The 15809-nt window shown below is 48.6% G+C and overlaps 1 protein-coding gene and 1 pseudogene across 1 annotated transcript in view; one reads left to right on the top strand and one right to left on the bottom strand.

Moving 5' to 3' along the window:
• LOC105471152 (leukocyte immunoglobulin-like receptor subfamily B member 1) overlaps positions 1-4539 on the top strand; it is a 35770-nt gene extending 31231 nt beyond the window's left edge. The window contains exons 8-16 of the mRNA XM_071087811.1: positions 189-491; positions 809-859; positions 1134-1184; positions 1798-1920; positions 2235-2310; positions 2386-2423; positions 2818-2870; positions 3754-3912; positions 3992-4539. Coding sequence (XP_070943912.1) covers positions 189-491; positions 809-859; positions 1134-1184; positions 1798-1920; positions 2235-2310; positions 2386-2423; positions 2818-2870; positions 3754-3912; positions 3992-4138 — 1001 coding nt within the window. The 3' untranslated portion in view covers positions 4139-4539. The remainder of the gene's footprint in view (positions 1-188; positions 492-808; positions 860-1133; positions 1185-1797; positions 1921-2234; positions 2311-2385; positions 2424-2817; positions 2871-3753; positions 3913-3991) is intronic.
• A 9561-nt stretch (positions 4540-14100) lies between these two features.
• Positions 14101-14906, bottom strand: LOC105496999 (ATP-dependent zinc metalloprotease YME1L1 pseudogene; annotated as a pseudogene).
• Positions 14907-15809: the final 903 nt, after the last annotated feature.

Raw genomic sequence — 15809 nt, 5'->3', positions numbered from 1 at the left:
GCTGGTGATGGCCGGGATGAGGGGTGGGGGTCCCAAGGGAGGGAGAGACAGACAGAGACAGGGATGGGTGGGGAGGGGGAGACTCAGAGAAAACAGAGACAGAGACTGAGGGTCCCAGAGAGAGCCCTGGGGAGGTCTCAGCTCAGAACAAGGTGGGGCAGTCCCTCACCCATCCTTCTTCTCTCCAGGACAGACCCATGCCAGACCCTCCCTCTCAGTGCAGCCGGGCCCCACAGTGGCCTCAGGAGAGAACGTGACCCTGCTGTGTCAGTCACAGGGATGGATGGACACTTTCTTTCTGACCAAGGAGGGAGCAGCTGATGCCCCCCTGCATCTGAAATCAAAGCACCGGTCTCATAAGTACCAGGCTGAATTCCCCATGGGTCCTGTGACCTCAGCCCACGCGGGGACCTACAGGTGCTACGCCTCATTCAGCTACAACCCCTACCTGCTGACTCACCCCAGTGAGCCCCTGGAGCTCGTGGTCTCAGGTGGGGGCCCTGACCCTGTCCTCTCTGAAGTCAAAGGCTCAGCTCAGGCCCTGCCCCAGGAGAGCTCTGAGCTGGGATGGAGTGAGCAGGGATCTGAGCGGGGCTTAGCCAGAGGGGCACTCACCCTCAGAGGGAAGGAGGACAACAGGGCCCTCCCAGGCATGCCGACACTCAGCGGCCCGCCAGCATCATGAAGAGGAGAAGTGGGTGGAGGGAGGGGCCTGAGGAGGCCACAGGGCCCATGTAGAGAAATTTGGTTTGAGGTGGGAACTTCAAGGAAGCCCCGCTCCTCAGCCTCGTCTCTTTCGTTTACCCAGGACCCTCTGGGAGTCCCAGCCTCCCACTCACTGGTCCCACCCCCACACCTGGTGAGTCCCTGAGGCCTCTGGGCTCGGAGGGAGCACGGCCTCCCCCACATTTCCCAGAGTCCCATTCCCCTCGGGGACTCAAGCTCGGGCTTCCATCTTGGGAGCTGGGCAGAGCCAGAGGAGGGGCCACAGGCTCCCAGGGGCTCTGGGGCTGGGCCGGTGAGGGGCGGGGTCAAGGCAGAGGGACGTGTTGGGGCCCAGCCTGGGGGAGGAGCAGCCGGGCTGACATGGGGGGCAGGGCAGCCCCAGCCCTCACCTTCCCATCCTGACCCAGCAGGCCCTGAGGACCAGTCCCTCAACCCCACGGGGTCGGATCCCCAGAGTGGTGAGTGACGGCTCTGAGAGGAAGGTGGGCGGGGTCCGGGGAGGCAGGGGTGGATTCTGTCCTAGGTTCAGGCTCCTCTGAAGATGGTGACGTGGACAGGCCCCTCCCCTGCCTGGGCCTCAGTTTCTCCAGGTGTAAAGGAGAGAGGCCTGCGGGTGGGAACGTTCCTTTCAGCTCTGACTCCCAGCTGTGACCTCCTGGGAGAGGAGGCCTCCCAGGGAAGCCTCCCAGACCCGATTCCACAGGGGCCTGTCCTGTCCCACCTGCAGCAGTGACGGTGACCTGGGGCAGGGGAGGGGAGCAGGGCTGTGGTTCAGGATGGTCAGGCTCTTTCCCTGCATCTCTGGGGCTCAGCTCTGGTGCAGGGAACAAGGGCTGCGGGTCAGACTCCCAGGTTCCCTTCCCAGCTCTGCCACTTCCCGGCTGGGGGTCCTGGGGCAGGCGATTCACTTCTCTGAGCCTCAGTTTTCCATCTGTAAGGTGGGTGGGTTGTGTTTTCATTCCGTGCTGTACGACTGTTGTGGGGGTTGGAGGTGGTGAACAGAATGTCCAGCACACAGTAGGAGCTCATGTCAATGACATCACCCCCATTTCTGATGTCATCATGCTCAAGGTCTGGGAAGGCACCTGGGGGTTGTGACCGGTGTCTTGGTGGCCTTCGTCCTGCTGCTCTTCCTCCTCCTCCTCCTCTTCCTCGTCCTCCGACATCGACGTCAGGGCAAACGTTGGACATCAGGTGAGTAGGGAAGGGGGCACCCCATGGGCCGACCGAGGGTGGGCTCAGGGTGCAGCCAAAGGGAATCCAAACCACTGGGCAAATGCAGCTTTGAGGAACTGTTCCAGCATTTCTCACCAGGCGAATGGAGAAAGCACTTAATGTCAGTCCCATCTACAAATGTAAAGTGTCCTTCGGGCTCTGTCCATCTCATGGGGCGTTTGGAACACGGAGGCAGGAGTGTTTTCCGGTTTCCTTCCTTACCTTCGAGCTGTGTGGGGGGGGCAGGGGGCTCCGATGTTCCCAGGGCTGAGGCTCTGTCCTTCTTCCCCCAGCCCAGAGAAAGGCTGATTTCCAACATCCTGCAGGGGCTGTGGAGCCAGAGCCCAGAGACAGAGGCCTTCAGAGGAGGTAATTCTGCCCGAAGACCCCAGACTCCCACTGGGCCCCCGTACACTGCCCCTAAAGCTCCCGTTCCTCCCCCAGGTCCAGCCCAGCTGCCGACACCCAGGAAGAAAACCTCTGTGAGTGACAGGAAGAGGCGACCAGCCAGGAGGAGATGGGGGAGGCGACCAGCCAGGAGGAGATGGGGGAGGCGACCAGCCAGGAGGAGATGGGGGAGGCGACCAGCCAGGAGGAGATGGGGGAGGCGACCAGCCAGGAGGAGATGGGGGAGGCGACCAGCCAGGAGGAGATGGGGGCCCCAAAGTTTCCGTAGCAATGGGGAAAGGGGCACAGGCTGGAAAGGGTCTGGGGTTCAGGGTGAGATGATCTCACCCCACACTGTGGGACCTCGGGAACATCGCAGCCCCTCCCTGCATCGCAGTGGCCCCGTGTGGGAGCTGGGCAGGGGCCCGCAGGACTGAGAGGTCTCAGGGAACCTTCCGAGGAGACAAACCCCTTGCTCTGCCCCAGCAGATGCTGCCGTGAAGGACACACAGCCTGAGGACAGGGTGGAGCTGGACAGTCGGGTGAGACCCCGCCCCTGTCCCGGGCACCAAAGGCCTCCTGGTGCCAGATCTAATCCTGCAGGACTTCTCCGTCCTCCTTCCCCTGGCTCTCAGCATCGTCAGGGGTGGACCCCTCCTTGTCCAGCACGCTGCCTCCCGCCTGCTGTGACCTCACTCTCTCCTGCTGTCCTGGGACCTCACGGGCCTCCTTCTGGGTCCCCTTCCCGCTCCTCCTCCTCTGTTTGGCCGTCTGGTGGTTAGAGCGCTCCCCAGGCCTCAGGAGGATGAGGAATAGATGAACCACCCCGGTCCCCTGGGCTCCCTTCATTCATTCATCCAGCGAGTGTTCCCAGGGAGCTCACTGTGGATCAGGCTCCCTGTGGGAGCTGCAGACACAGCAGGGAGCAGAGCCACCCCTGCCTCTGGAGCTCACCTCATGGTGGGAAACAAAATGCAAATAAATGCAGTGTCCAGCAGTGCAGCGTGCTGTAAGAAACATAAACCAGGGAAAGGGCAGAGAGTGTGGGGCAGTGGGGCCAGTCTGAATGTAAGGGGAGGGCTGTCTGCTCAGCTGTCATCTGAGAAGCCTGGATGGAGGGGGCCACAGGATCCTCTAATGGACGAGCCCCTGCAGGCAGAAGAAACAGCCGTGCAAAGGCCCCGAGGCAGCAGCGAGCTCTTGCAGGAAGGCCGTGTGAGGCTGCAGCCAAATGGGCAAGGTCAGAGTGAGGAGGAGAGGCCAGAACCACAGGGAGGGAGCGGCCAGACCCTCCACGGCCTTAGGGCGTCCCTGAGATTCCATCAGGAAAGGGATGTAGTCGAATCATCCTGGGAACAGTGAAGAAAATTGACTCCAGGGGGTCAGGGGGACTCAAGGACACCCCCCACCAGTGTCTTTCTCCAGCAGAGCCCACACGATGAAGACCCCCAGGCAGTGACATACGCCCAGGTGAAACACTCCGGACCTAGGAGAGAAATGACCTCCCCTCCCTCCCCACTGTCCGAGGAATTCCTGGACACAAAGGACACACAGGCGGAAGAGGACAGGCAGATGGACACTGAGGTGAGTCCTTTCCTCTCCAGGCCCCCAGGCCTCCCCCACCCCCACCACGTTCCTTCCCTCTCACTCTCCCCCACTGCAGGCTGCTGCATCTGAAGACCCCCAGGATGTGACCTACGCCCAGCTGCAGAGCTTGACCCTCAGACGGGAGGCAACTGAGCCTCCTCCACCCCAGGAAGGGGAACCTCCAGCTGAGCCCAGCGTCTACGCCACTCTGGCCATCCACTAACCTGGAGGGGACCCAGACCCCACACTCAGCAGAAGGAGACTCGGGACTGCTGAAGGCACGGGAGCTGCCCCCAGTGGACAGCAATGAACCTCAGTCAGCCTGGACCTCTGGGAACTTTGGGAATCGCTTGATTCTGTAGTCTAAATAACTAATATCCCTACATTTTTAAATTAAACAACAGACTTCTCAATAATCAATGAGTTAACTGAGAAAACTAAAATCAGAAGTAAGAATGTGCTTGAAACTGAATCACAATATAAATATTACACACCACACAATGAAATGGAAAAACTACAAACCACAAATGAAAAAAGTAGAAAAGAAAAAACAAAACAAAACAAAACACTAGGAAATGAACGACGTTGGCTTTCGTATCAGGAATTTAGAAAAAGAATAACAAATTATCCCAAATGAAGGTGTGAGAAAGGGAATAATAAGAAAAAGCAGAGTTGCTCATGAGGAAACACCAAAACGTGAAAATTCCACAAAGCCAGTGAAGCTGATTCTTGAAAATATTAATTACACTCATAAATCCTAACTACATTGAGCAAGAAAAAGAAAGAGCAGGCACGCATTTCCATGTGGGCGCGAAGAAGCAGACAGCCCGGCAGACCCTACACACATTTTCAAAAACTAACAACAGAACAGGGTGCAAACCTATGCCAATATACTAGAAAATGCAGATTAAATAGATGAAATATTCAAAACTGGAGTTTACTTAATGAACGTAAGAGTGATCAGAGAATCTGACTCATTTTAGATGTGTGTGTGTGTGTGTGTGAAATATACTGACTAATAAAAATGTTCCCATGGTATAAACTCCAGTTCACGAAGCTTCATTGGTGATTTTTTTACAAATATTGACACACTAATGAAATGCACAAACACACCCAGAGCGTCACAAATGTTTCTTGAGAATAGAAAAATAGGCAATGTGCCTGGGTGCGGTGGCTCACGCCTGAAATCTCAACACATAGGGAGGCAGAGGCGGCAGATTACTTGAGGCCGGGAGTTCAAGACCAGCCTGGCCAACATGGTAAAACCCCATCTCTTACTAAAAATACAAAAATTAGCCAGACATGGTGGCTAACGCTGCAATCCCAGCTACTGGGGAGGCAGAGGCAGGAGAATCATTTGATCCCAGGAGGTGGAGGTTGCAGTGAGCTCAGATCCCACCCCTGCACTCCAGCCTGGTCCATAGAGCCAGACTCTGTCTCAAAAAATTAAAAAAATAAAAAAGTCATCACATATAAAATGGAATTTTCCATTCTATAAAAGGCACGTTTTAAACTCTACAGTTTTTTTATTTCAAAATAATATTTTTATTTTGTTTTAACGTTTTACTTTATTTTATTTGGCAATTTAAAAGTCTACATATTTAGGGTGTACAACATGATATTTTAGTATATATGAATACCCTGTGAAATCAGTAGGTCAAGTTAATTAACATATCTGTAATATCACGTAGTTATCTTTTTGTTAAGAGAACATTTAAAATCTACTTTTTTTTTTTATTTGAGACGAAGTTTCACTCCTGTTGCCCAGGCTGGAGTGCAGTGGCACAATCTCAGCTCACCGCAACCTCCACCTCCCAGGTTCAAGCAATTCTCCTGCCCCAGCCCCCCGAGTAGCTGGAATTACAGGCATGCACCATCACACCCGGCTAATTTTGTATTTTTAGTAGAGACGGGGTTTGTCCATGTTGGTCAGGCTGGTCTTGAACTCCTGACCTCGTGATTCACTCACCTTGGCCTCCCAGAGTGCTAGGATTATAGGTGTGAGCCACAGCGCTCGGCCCTAAAATCTACTTTCTTACCAATGTTCGCGTATACAATCCATTGTGAGCAACTGTAGTCACCGTATTGTACAACAGATCTGCTAAACTCACTCCTCCTGTCTAACTGAAACGCGGTATCTTTCCATGCAGCTCTCTGATTCCACCCCCGCCCCCTCAGCTCCCAGGAACCACCTTCAACTCTACTTCCATGAGCTGAACTGGGGCAATCCACACGTAAGGGAGATCAGGCAGCAGGGGTATTCCTGTGTCTTCTTTACTCCACCTGGCGTGATGTCCTCGAGGCTCATCCATGTCACAAATGAAACGATTTCCTTCTTCTAGAAAGCTGAGTAGTTTTTCGCTGTGGATACTCTGAGCACTTCCTTTTCTGTATCCACTCGCCTGCTGGTGGACCCTTGGGTGGGTTCCACGTCTTGGTTATGGTGACTAAAGCTGTCATGAATATGGGAGGGCGGGCATCTCTTCAACATACTGATGTCGTTTCCTTTAGATACGCACCCGGCAGTGAAATTGTTGCAGCATAGGGCAGTTCTGATTGTTAACTTCTGAAAAACATCTATGGTATTTTTGCGGTCATTGTACTCATTTACATTACCACTAGCAGAGTGCAGGGTTCCATTTTTCCACTTTCTCGGCAACACTTGCTACTCTGCTTTTTTTTTTTTTTTTTAGATAGACCCATGCTCTGTGACCCAGGCTAGAGTGCAGTGGCGTGATCTTGGCTCACTGCAACCTCCGCCTCCCGGGTTCAAGCAATTCTCCTGTCTCAGCCTCCCAAGTAGCTGTGACTACAGACGCCTGCCACTATGCCCGGCTAATTTTTTTGTATTTTTAGTAGAGACAGAGTTTCACCTTGTTGGTTAGGCTGGTCTTGAACTCCTGACCTCAGGTGATCCACCCGTCTGAGCCTCCCAAAGTGCTGAGATTACAGGCGTGAGACACCGTGCCCGGCCTATTCTTTTTCATAGTAACCATCCTAACAGACGTGAGGTTATAGCTTGTTGAAGTTTATATGTATATATGTATATTTATATATGAAAAAGTATGCATTCATATGGATACATCCATACGTACATATGCACATATGTACAGATACGTATGTACATATATGCATGTGTATGTATATATATACACATATGTATACACATGCATGTGTAAAAAGTGAAATTTTGCAGTGAGATATCACCTCACAGCTATTACATTGCCTGTTATGAAAATGGTAGAAGATCAGATTGTTGAGCATGGGGAGAAAAGAAAATCTTTACATACCATTGGTGGATGTGTAAATTAATACAGCCATTTTAGAAAACAGTATGGAAGCTTCTCAAAAAACTAAATGTGCAACCACCGTGTAATCCAGCAAACCCAGAGGAAATGATATTGACACACAGAAGAGATGTCCACACTCCTAAGTTCAGCACGATTCACAATTGCCAAGTTTCACAAACAATTCTATATTTTTGAATAAGGATTCATTTCTGCTCTCCCTGTAGAGAAAACGGGCCCTAATTACACATTAGCTGAACTCTGAGTACTCACCCATGGATGTATCTGTGAGGGCGCATGGTCACGTGTGTGTGTGTGTGTTTCGGTGTGTGGTTTTCCCAGTCTGAGTACTCACCCACGTGTGTGTCTCTGAGGGTGCATGTGCACGTGTGTGTAAGTGTGTGTTTTAGTGTGTGGTTTTTCCCATTTTTCCTCCCTCGAGGGTATCACATTACACATTTTGAATCCTGTGATCTTCCAACTAAGTTTCATCATTTAGAATTGCTTTCACTGAGTGTGAAAACAGTAAAAAAAATTTTAATTGTGGCTCTGGAAATACCTTCCTTTCCCTTTCACTCTCTATCAAGATTTGTGAAATTTTTTAAAAATTTATTCTTATTTTAAGTTCTGGGGTGTATGTGCAGGGTCTGCAGGTTTTTTACACAGGTAAACGTGTGCCGTGGTGGTTTCCTGCACCTACCAACCCATCACCTAGGTATTAAGCCCAGCATGCATCAGCTATTTTTCCTAATCCTCTCCCTTTCCCAACCCCACCTCCTCCAGCAGGCCCCAGTGTGTGTTGTCCCCCTCCCTGTGTCCACGTGATCTCCTTGTTCAGCTCCCACTTATAAGTGAGAACATGCAGTGTCTGGTTTTTTGTTCCTGCGTTAGTTTGCTAAGGATAATGGCTTCCAGCTCCATCCATGTCCCTGACAAAGACATGATTTTGTTCCTTTTTATGGCTGCATAGTATTCCATGGTGTATATGTGCCACATTTTCTTTATCCAGTCTATCGTTGATGGGCATTTGGGCTGATTCCATGTCTTTGCTACTATGACTAGTGCTCCAATAAACATACGGGTACATGTATCTTTGTAATAGAATCATTTACATTCCTTTGGGTACATACCCAGGGACTGCTGGGCCAAATGGTATTTCTGGTTCCAGATCTTTGAGGAATCGCCACACCATCTTCCACACTGGTTGAACTAATTACATTCCCACCAACAGTGTAAAAGTGTTTCTATTTCTCTGCAACCTCACCACCATCTGTTTCTCCTTGACTTTTTCATAATCGCCATTCCAACTGGTGTGAGATGGTATCCCATTGTGGTTGGTTTTGACTTGCATTTCTCTAATGATCAGTGATGTGGAGCTTTTTTTCATGTTTATTGGCTGCATAGATGTCTTCTTTTGACAAGTGTTTGTTCATGTCCTTTGCCCATTTATTAATGAGTTTGTTTCATTCTTGTAAATGTGTTTAAGTTCCTTGTAGATTCTGGATGTTAGACCTTTGTTAGATGGACAGATTGCAAAAAGGGTCTCTCATTCTGTAGCTTGTCTACTTGCTCTGATAAGGGTTTCTCTTGCTGTGCAGAAGCTCTTTAGTTTAATTTGATCCCATTTGTCAATTTTAGTTTTCGTTGCAATTGCTTTTGGTGATTTTGCCATGAAATCTTTGCCCGTGCCTATGTCCTGAATTATATTAAATAAAGCATAAGGAAAAAGATGTAGAAGGGAAAGTACATGTAATGGTTAAGGTGACTACGGCCAACCCGTCCCCGTTTCTCAAGATGAAGCCTGACGTGTTGGGTTTAATGTGTGAGACAAGCTGCCAACAGGTCGTTTACCTTTGTCTTTAGTAATTTGGGTTAACATAGAATTCTTCGCTCACCATGAATTTCTGAAGGCATTTCTTTAGTATCTCCTGGTGCTGAATTTGGTGTTGGAAGTTCCAATCCCAATGAGCATGCAAATCCATTGGAAATAATTTGCATTTTTACCAAGAAATAATTTTAGGATTTGTGTTGTTGTTGTTGTTGTTGTTGTTTCCAGGCCAGACCTCTTTGTATTTTTTTAATGAGTTGAAAATCATGTAATATAAAAATAACATTTTAAAACCCACAATTCAGGCCAGGCGCAGGGGCTCATGCCTGTAATCCCAGCACTTTGGGAGGCCGAGGCAGGTGGATCACTTGAGGTCAGGAGTTTGAGACCAGCCTGGACAACATGGTGAAACCCTGTCTCTACTAAAAGTACAAAAATTAGCCAGGCGTGGTGTCGCACACCTGTAATCCCAGCTACTCAGGAGGCTGAGACAGGAGAATTGCTTGAACCCAGGAGGCAGAGGTTGCAGTGAGAGGAGATTATGCCACTGCATTCTAGCCTGGGCAACAGAGTGAGACTCTGTCAAAAAGAAAAAATAAAAAAAGCCCCGCAATTCAGCCTAGGATATGTGTATTAAATTTACATTCGATCTTTTTCTTAGGATTGGCTTGGTATTCATGCTCTTTTTTGGTTCCATATGAATTTTAGGATTTTTTTTCTAATTCTGTGAAAAATGATATTGGCATTTTGATGGGAATTGCATTGAATATGAAGATTGCTTTGGGCAGTATGATCATTTTCACAATACTGATTCTTCCAATCCATGAGCATGGGATATATTTCTGTTTTGCTGTGCCATCTACGATTTCTTTCAGCAGCGTTTTACTGTTCTTCTTGTAGAGATCTTTCACCTCCTTGGTTAGGTATCTGCTTAGGTATTTTTAATTTTTTGCAACAGTTGTACAAGGAATTGAGTTTTGCAGCAACTTGGATGAGCTGGAGGCCATTATTCATGACACCACATCCAGCTAATTTTTGTATTTTTTGTAGAGAAGAGTTTTTGCTGTGTGGCCCAGGCTAGTCTTGAACTCCTGGGCCCAAGAGACCCACCCGCCTTGACCTCCCAAAGTGCTGGGACTGCAGGCATGAGCCACGGTGCCCGGCCCATCATAGCACTTTTGATCATGAGGACAATTCCTCCTTCTTGTCATTCTTGGACACATGCTTCCCACATGCCTCACCTTCCAGAGAGGGTTTCTACCAGGGCTGTGCTGGGAGCTAAGGCTGGAAAAGGGGAGATGGTGCCACCCGCCAGTGCCACATGAGTCTGCTCAGGGCTGTCACCAGCAGGGGAGGGTCCAATGTGAGCCTCAGGCTCGCATGTGGGACAGACGCCCATGTGTGATAACGCTGCAGTGAATCTGTTTCGCACACATGGAGGAGGCGGCTCAGGGGTGACCATGGACCTGAGTCAATGGGCAGAGATACCCCAGTGCCATCCACAAACACAGGGGAGGAGGAGCCACAACTCCCCACTTCCGTCCAAAACCATGATCCCTCCCTGAGTGTGAGGGCCCGGGGGTTCTCCTCTGTCTCATACAGAGGTGGAAACCTCCCCCTTAGTGACCGCCTGACATCGCAAGTCACCAGCACCACTCAGCTCTGACCTCTTCTGCTTCTTAAGGTTTCCTGCCTATGACAGGAAGTTTCATTTCTCATTTTCTTCGTAGGACTGTGGCTGCATATTTCAGACACATTGTAAACAGGTTTTCCCAGTGCTGGGAGCAGATGTGGGCTGTTGAGCACGTCAGTCGCTCACTGTGACTGCACAGTCCAACACCAGCATCCACACATGCGTCCACCCCTCGAGTCTTAACCCGCTCTGGAAATGTGCCATGACCGAGGCCCTCCCATGACCCAGGCACAACTGGCCCCCGAACCGCTCAGGAGGGGGGTTCATGACAACAGGCCCCAAATGAGGAAACCGAGGCTCAGAGATGGGACTTACTGCCCAAGGTCATGCAGGCAGGGGTGAAGGTCAGCAATTCAGAAAAAATTAACTCCCTATCCCACCCCGAAATCAGAACTCAAGACTAAGTACTTGTTTCCAAACCCTTGAAGGCAGACTGAGATGCAGGGGAATGCCCAAGGAAGCGGGATTGGGGGTGGGAGCGACACCGAGGAGGCAGGAATGACTCAGAGGTTACTTTTAAGGGAGGGGGAGGTGAACACTGTTAAAAAATAAGAAAAAAAAAAAAGGAGGGAAGTCTAAGAAGGAAACTGGAAGAAATAAAACCCAGACTCCAAAGACAAAAGAAGAGTCAGCATTTCTTTATTTCTTCTTTTTTCTCATTGCCATTTGCAGCTCAACTTGAAGTTCACAGCCAGGTGTGCGACGCGTCTCTGCTGATCTGAGTCTGCCCTGCAGCAGGGACCTGCAGCTTCCCTGAAGCATCCCCAGGGCTGGGCCGCCATGGTAAGGATCCCACAATGCTGTGTTGATGGACGGGCTGAAGGAAGGAAGGAGACCCCACGGGGAGGCTCTGAGAAGAAGAACAAGGCCCCAGTGACCCTCACTTGGACAGGACAGACTCAGAAAGGTGCTGGGTCTATTGGCTCCTATGTCCTGAGGTGAGATAAGGACCGATGGGGTAAATAGCAGAAAAGGGTCAGGGAGATACCATCTCTGTATGAAGTATCTGAAGAGAGCCTGGTGCCTGCCCCAGCCCCAGCCTTGGGGAAATGGAAGCCAGCCTCCCGGAGAGGGCAGTTCCCCTTCCTGTGGGGCTGCTGACGGGACAGCCTCATGACGGAGAACCCAGGCTTCCAGTAGATTTACTCCACCCAGGAACTGTGGCCTCCTCCATTTGCACAGCCAGGGGCTGTGGGAGGAGACGCCATGACTCCCACACTCACGCTCCTGATCTGTCTTGATGAAATTGAAAGAGGGAGCGGGGAGACTGTAGCCTGGGAGGAATCCCACCTCACAACTTGGTCCTGATTGAATAGGAGACCCCAGAGGTTCGCAGAGATCCCAGGGTGGGGAGGATCCGCCCGGGGTTCAGGAGGCGAATCTCTCGCAGTAAGTTCCGGGACCCCCTCCCTAGTGCCGCTCCTGTGCCTCAGTGGGATTTGGAGAGGATGCCTTAGATTAGAGGGTGTTGTGTCTTTCAGCAACAAAACCATACGAAAAACACCTGGACACTTCACGTCAGTGGATAAAGCATTATCTTGTGCCAAATCAGGACCAAACTGCACTGAAATTTAGGGCTCACACTACAGTCACTCACCTTTGAGGAAAAGCATCCCAGGTTGGTGCCTGTCTCTGTGATAAACGTCTCCCTTCCTGGCTACAGGCAATGGGTTAAAGTAACACTGGCTGAAGAGACACTATATTCACCTGATGATTATACTGAAAAATAGCCATAAAATTGTTCCCTCCAAATCCAGTTCCCTTTATGACAAGTCTCAAAAGAAGATACACAAACGGTCCACAAACATATGAAAAACGTGTGTGTGTGTGTGTGTGTGTGTGCATGGAATACCACTCAGCCATAAAAAGGAACAAAATAATGGCATTCGCAGCAACCTAGATGAAGTTGGAGACCATTATTCTAAGTGGAGTAATTCAGGAATGGAAAACCAAACATCGTCTCTTCTCATAAGTGGGAGCTAAGCTATGAGGATGTAAAGGCACAAGAATGATATAATGGACTCCGGGGACTCACAGGGAACAATGGGAGGGGGATGACGGATAAAAGACCACACACTGGGTACAGTGTACACTGCTCGGGTGATGCATGCACCAAAATCTCAAAAATCACCACTAAAGAACTTATTCCTGTAACCAAACACCACCTATTCCCCAAAAACTATTGAATTTTTTTAAAAAACCAATAAATAAAAATAAATTTATCACATTAACAACAACAATGACAAAAACCCAATTTCACGTAGAATCATGTTTTCATGGTCTATGCATGTTATAACATGTCACTGGTCTTTGTTACCTTATGTGACTGAAGAATATTCCATTCTACAGCTGTATCACATTTTGTTTATGCATTCACCAATTGATGGACATTTGAGTTGCTTTCACTATTTAGCTATCATGAATAATGACACAAAAGGACATACATTTGTTGTTTTTTTTCCACTTTTGAAAGGTTATAATTATTTTATTTTATTTTATTTTATTTTATTTTGAGACAGAGTCTCACTCTGTTGCCCAGGCTAGAGTGCAGTGGTGTGATCTCAGCTCACTGCAACCTCTGCCTCCTGGGTTCCAGCAATTATTGTGCCTCAGCCTCCCAAGTAGCTGGGATTACAGGCGTGCGCCACCACAGGTGTCTATTTTTTTTTTTGTATTTTAGTAGAGACAGGGTTTCACTGTGTTGGTCAGGCTGGTCTCGAACTCCTAGCCTCAAGCCTTCCATTCGCCTCAGCCTCCCAAAGTGCTGGGATTACAGGTGTGAGACACCACACCGTGCCAAAAGGTTATAATCATTTAAATTCGAGTTGCAACTGTATGCTTACAATTCTCTACATTTAGATTATGGTCAATCTGGAACATAATGCATCTTAATTAAGTTGCCACTGATGTATATAGAAGGCTAAAAGGAGAATTTTTTTTTTTTTTTTTTGAGACAGAGTCTTGCTCTGTCACCCAGGCTGGAGTGCAGTGGCTGGATCTCAGCTCACTGCAAGCTCCGCCTCCCGGGTTTACACCATTCTCCTGCCTCAGCCTCCCGAGTAGCTGGGACTACAGGCGCGCACCACCACACCCGGCTAATTTTTTGTATTTTTAGTAGAGACAGGGTTTCACCATGTTAACCAGGATGGTCTCGATCTCCTGACCTCGTGATCCGCCCGTCTCGGCCTCCCAAAGTGCTGGGATTACAGGCATGAGCCACCGCGCCCAGCAAAAAAGGAGAATTTTTATTCACATCTAGTAGAGTAATCAACCATAAAATCATTAGTTACTTTCAACTTAATAACTAATTGACATTTCCCAAATGAGCTGTCCTTAATCCTGATAATTCTTTATTTTTTTTTAATATATTTGCCACAGGACGCTGATTTGCAATAGGAGTCACGATGGGAATAACCAAAATTGAGTAAATGTGACAAAAGATTGACAAAATGTTTCACACCCTTAAATTACATCACGTCGAGAATGAGGAGAAAGCGTTGCAAAAAGGAGACTACTGCAATGCTACTTACAATCTTGCAATAAAACTGGCAAAGCATCCATATCAAGAGAGTTCTCCTCTCACTTCCAACTTTTTCCCCTCAAAAACAATTTGAATCTCTTTGGCACCCAAAGTCTCACAGGTCAATAAAGGTTCTGCTAGATTCTTATGCTCCTCTGCATGAGTTTTCAAGATAAGTTTCGCTCATTTGTATGAGTCCCTTAGAAGGGTTCTTATCTCATGTTCAATGGCAGATTGAGTTTCTGGACTTAGTCTCCCTGTATCACTGTAAGTCATAACTCCAAGATTTCCACTAATTCCAAATTTGATAACTATCTGCTTTGCTATTTTAGTGACATTAGCAAAATCACTGGAAGCACCTGTTGTAATATGGTCAGTTCCAAATATAAGCTCCCCGGCCACTCTTGCTCCCATACTAATGTCCATTTGTGCAAGCAGCTGGGCTTGTTTCATTCCATCTGTCATCACCAGGTAACAGGGACACATGTCCAAATATTGGCCCTTGTGGCATGATTGTAGCTTTGTTGATAGACATTGCATCTTTTGTGTAATATGCAATAATGGCATGACCAGATTCATGGTACGTTGCGATGGATTTGCTTTTGTTATCAATTTCTATGCTTCTTCTGTCAGGCCACATTATAATTTTGTCTTTGGAAAACTTCAGTTCCTTCATGGTAACCACTTCTTTTCCATCAACAGCTACAAAAGGATGTATATTTGGTGTGATTTCATTCATATGAAATGTCCAGAATAGACAAAGCCATAGAAACAGAAAGTAGTCTAGTGATTTAAGGCTGAGGGAAGGGGAGAATTAGGACTGAGTACTTAAGAGGTTCTTTCTGAGGTGAGGGAAATGCTGTGGGATGAGGTAGGGATGGTGATTGCACAGCATAGTGAAGACACTAAAATCCATTTATTTGTACACTAAAAAATGGTGCATTTCATATGGTGTGAGTTATGTCACATAACTAAGTAAATAAATAAATGATGTATATCCAGGCTTCTGCCCAGGGTTTGGGAAGCTGGAAAGAGTTTCACTAGCTGGGCACAGTGGCTCACACCTATAGTCCCAGCACTTTGGGAGGCTGAGGCGGGTGGATCGCCTGAGGTCAGAAGTTTGAGACTAGCCTGGCAAACATAATGAAACCCCATCTCTACTAAAAATACAAAGAAATAGCTGGGTGTGGTGGCACATGCCTGTAATCCCAGCTACTAGGGAGGCTGAGGTAGGAGAATCCCTTGAACCCGGGAGACAGAGGTTGCAGTGAGTGAGCCAAGAGATTGTGTCATTGTACTCTAGCCTGGGCAACAAGAGTGAAACTCCATGCCTCCCCATCCCCCGCCAAAAAAAGAGCTTCACGGCCATCCTAACCACGAGTAAAACTCAGATCAACTCCATAATGTATATTTCACCTGAGACCATCAGAAATCCGAGCTCTGGGAGCAACGGGGTAACCTGAATTCCAAGGAGGAGTAGGATGCCATGACAGCCTCTACAGAGGCAGAACACACGAGAGTGGGAGGCTGCCATACAAGCTGGGAAAGAGAAATCGGATGAAATTG

Source organism: Macaca nemestrina, chromosome 20 (genome assembly GCF_043159975.1).
Source record: "Macaca nemestrina isolate mMacNem1 chromosome 20, mMacNem.hap1, whole genome shotgun sequence".
Taxonomy (NCBI): Eukaryota; Metazoa; Chordata; class Mammalia; order Primates; family Cercopithecidae; genus Macaca; species Macaca nemestrina.
The sequence above is the reverse complement of the archived record's forward strand: the minus strand, read 5'-3'. Positions and strand labels throughout refer to the sequence as shown.